The sequence below is a fragment of the Sinocyclocheilus rhinocerous genome, unplaced genomic scaffold, assembly GCF_001515625.1.
Source record: "Sinocyclocheilus rhinocerous isolate Xijiao unplaced genomic scaffold, SAMN03320098_v1.1 scaffold1256, whole genome shotgun sequence".
Lineage (NCBI taxonomy): Eukaryota > Metazoa > Chordata > Actinopteri > Cypriniformes > Cyprinidae > Sinocyclocheilus > Sinocyclocheilus rhinocerous.
Window position 1 is genome coordinate 1004151 of NW_015646445.1, and position 3321 is coordinate 1007471.

A 3321-nucleotide genomic window follows, 5' to 3' on the forward strand; every position below is an offset into this window, starting at 1 on the left:
GCTTTTGTCCATATTAGGGATTTCCTCTTTCTGCTTCTGACTTTCTGCGCGAGAGCGCCCTCTGGCTTCGAGTATGAATGAAACATACACGGAGTGTTTAGCGCTCCGTGATGTTCATCTCGCCTTATTCTGGGTCCGAATAAAACATCAGATCATGCACAGACTATCCTGTCTCTTTGAATGTAAATCTATATTTATTCACACCGGCTCTTGAAAACCTCTATGCGAACACACTTGCCCGAAAAAGTGCGGGGGACGAATTTACATGATATTAAAAGTGGGGGGGACACGTCCCCCGCGTCATCTACGCCCCTGGCTGAATGGATTCGAAAACGGTAAAACTCAACTGTTTAACTCTAGGGGAGTTGGAAAATGAGCCTATTTTCAAAAATAGTGGAGTGTTCCTTTAAGCCACACTTAATGACATTGCATTACAAATATTAGGGATGCAACGATTCACTCAGCTCACGATGCAATATGATATACAATATATAGGGAATAACATCCCTACCAAATATATCAAACCAAGCGGCATCTGCAAAGAAACATCGCTGGACTTTTTCCTCAAATCGAAATGGACTTTTTACCTGGAAATTTTCGAGCGTTCCATATAACGATGGTGTTATCCACACTGCAGGATGCGAGCCAGACATCATGAGGTGACCAGGCGACATCCATTACATCTGAATCAGATTTATAGAGAACACCACATGTGCTTCACACAATGCCAAAACTGAAGACAATATCCAGCATCTCCATGAGCAGCGTTTTTCCCCCTCACCTCCCGTGTGGTTCCTCAGAATCATGACGCACCTCCACTGTTCCACATTAGCCAGCTTACTGCTGGACCCAAACACTGCGCTTGGACCTATGAAACTGCACAACAAAAGAAATACCACATAATGCCTCAAAGGCCTGCGCTCGGATGCATGTGTGGCATCAGTTTGTGTCTTATAAACAAAAAAAGGCAACAATCTGCGTAGGGGAAAAAGTAAGGTAATAATAAGCAATGCATTTGCACAAGTGGCATCTAGGTCATTCCGTCAACTGGTACACAGACTTAAAAATCGATTTTTAGCATCACATCCTTACTTTTAAACTTAAATATTCAAAAAGTATGAAAATATTATAACTGTAGCATCTTAAAAGCGTTATGTTTAAAAAATAAAGTTTAAATGGTTGGACAAAGCTAAATGTTCTTTTTGACATATGTGACCCTGGACCACAAAACCAGTCTTAAAGGCACAATATGTAATTTTCGCCGCTAGAGGGCGCGTATTCAAAATAAACAAAGAAACAAAGGCATAGTTTGATGACGCCGTGACTGAGTGTGGAATCATGGGAGTTTTCGTCTTCATCCCCAAAGCCGATGCAATCCGACGGGACTCTGGCAGAAATCATGTTCATGGATGAGCTAATGATTTATTAACGTAGTAGAATGAAGCAGGGTGAGGCTGAAAGCCATCGAAGCGAAACGAGGAAATTATCGATTTTTCTTTTATGCCAAAAATCATTAAGATATTAGGTAAAGATCATGTTCCATGAAGATATTTTGTAAATTTCCTACCGTAAATATATCAAAACTTAATTTTTGATTAGTAATATGCATTGCTAAGAACTTCATTTGGACAAATTCAAAGGTGATTTTCTCAGTATTTTGATTTTTTTGCACTCTCAGATTCCAGATTTTCAAATAGCTGTATCTCGGCCAAATATTAACAACCTATCCTAACAAACCATACATCAATGGAAAGCTTATTTATTCAGCGTTCAGATGATGTATAAATATCAATTTCAAAAAACTGATCCTTATGACTGGTTTTGTGGTCCAGGATCACATATTTGTGTTTAACTGTTCATCATTTGTGTGCATGAAGAGAGAAATGAAGAGATACAAAGAATGGGTCAGTTTTACTCACGCAGCTCTCTTCCACACCATGACCAGTTTGTCATCTCCTCCTGATGCCAGGTATAAGCCATTATTTGACCAGCGCACGCAATTCACACATGCTGAAATGCACAAAGTTACATAAAACATTTAATTAGATACTGAATATTCATTGGTGTCACACATTCTGTCAGTGCAGTTCATATCCAAAGGAGTTTAAAATACATTTAAGTGGAAAAACAATCTAGACACGTCTCGGAATTCTTCTTTGGATTGTTGGGAGCAAAATACATGGTATAAATGCAACAAAATCAAGTATTAAGAGAACAATAACCGACAACATTTTTTCTTTATTCATATATTTTAATTTTTAACATAGAGATAAAAAATAAAGTATCAATTGATACCTAAGTGATTGTCCATCTGACAAAGCAATTTGGGAATATTCTCGTTCCTCTCATCCTCCTCTCGCAGAACCGGGGCCATATTCCAAATGACCACTTTCCCAGAGTCCTCACCTGTCAATCCACATTGAAAACATTAGCTCCCAATAACAAATGATCGGTCTCTAAATTAGGATGGCAATCAAACTACCTTCTACAAACTAAGCTTATCTGAAAGCTATACTATAGTCAGGAAAAGAACGACAGAAGAAGAGATGTTAGAGGGTTCAGATTTTCACCTTGGCCGCCTGTAGCAAACTTAGTTCCATCTGGATGGATGTCAACTGAGAATATTGGTTTACCTGAAACAAAAACCCATGACACAAACACAGTTTGAAAACAGCTCTAGCATGGTCTGGAAAAAAATATCCAATTATAGTAAACAAGAAAAATACACAATGCATAAAATGTACGATTCCAAAGCAGGTTAAATGAAATGCAAATAAGGCCACATATATAAACAAAGTCACAAGTTACATTTAATCTGTTAATTATAGCCAGATCATTTCTTAAATCACACAATTGACTCTTAATTGTATCTATGCAATAACACAGCCGTCAGCTCCAGCTTCATCGACTCATGTCAGAGGTCTGCCTGCCTTTTGGCAACTTGCAAAATGGGTGGTGTACACATCATATATTCATGGGTGGCTTCTTAAAAACCAGCCAAGCTCAAAAAACAGCCGGTTACTATGATCCTTACTGTGCTATAACAAGCAGAAGAGTATCCGATCGTAAGAACAGCCCTGCAGAAGAGACCCGATCCGTCTCTCTACATAACAAAAGCGCCAGTTGAAGCCCCGCAATCTCCCTCTGCGCTCCCGAGGAGAAGCGTTCCCAGCGCAGTTTAAGTGCCGCGGCTCATCCGTTACTTTGTTACTCAGTTGAACTCACACTCAGTTGAACTCTCTCTCTCTCTCTCTCTCTCTCTCTCTATCTCTCTCTCTCTCTCTCTCTCTCTCTCTCTGTCTCTCTCTTTCTCTCTCTCTC

At 39.5% G+C, this 3321-nt stretch overlaps 1 protein-coding gene across 1 annotated transcript in view; it reads right to left on the reverse strand.

The window, feature by feature from the left end:
* Positions 1-2905, reverse strand: part of LOC107707818 (protein HIRA-like) — a 28417-nt gene extending 25512 nt beyond the window's left edge. Inside the window, exons 1-6 of the mRNA XM_016511910.1 lie at positions 2883-2905; positions 2571-2674; positions 2296-2406; positions 1920-2010; positions 782-876; positions 588-683 (exon numbers count right to left, since the gene is read on the reverse strand). Coding sequence (XP_016367396.1) covers positions 588-683; positions 782-876; positions 1920-2010; positions 2296-2406; positions 2571-2674; positions 2883-2905 — 520 coding nt within the window. The remainder of the gene's footprint in view (positions 1-587; positions 684-781; positions 877-1919; positions 2011-2295; positions 2407-2570; positions 2675-2882) is intronic.
* Positions 2906-3321: the final 416 nt, after the last annotated feature.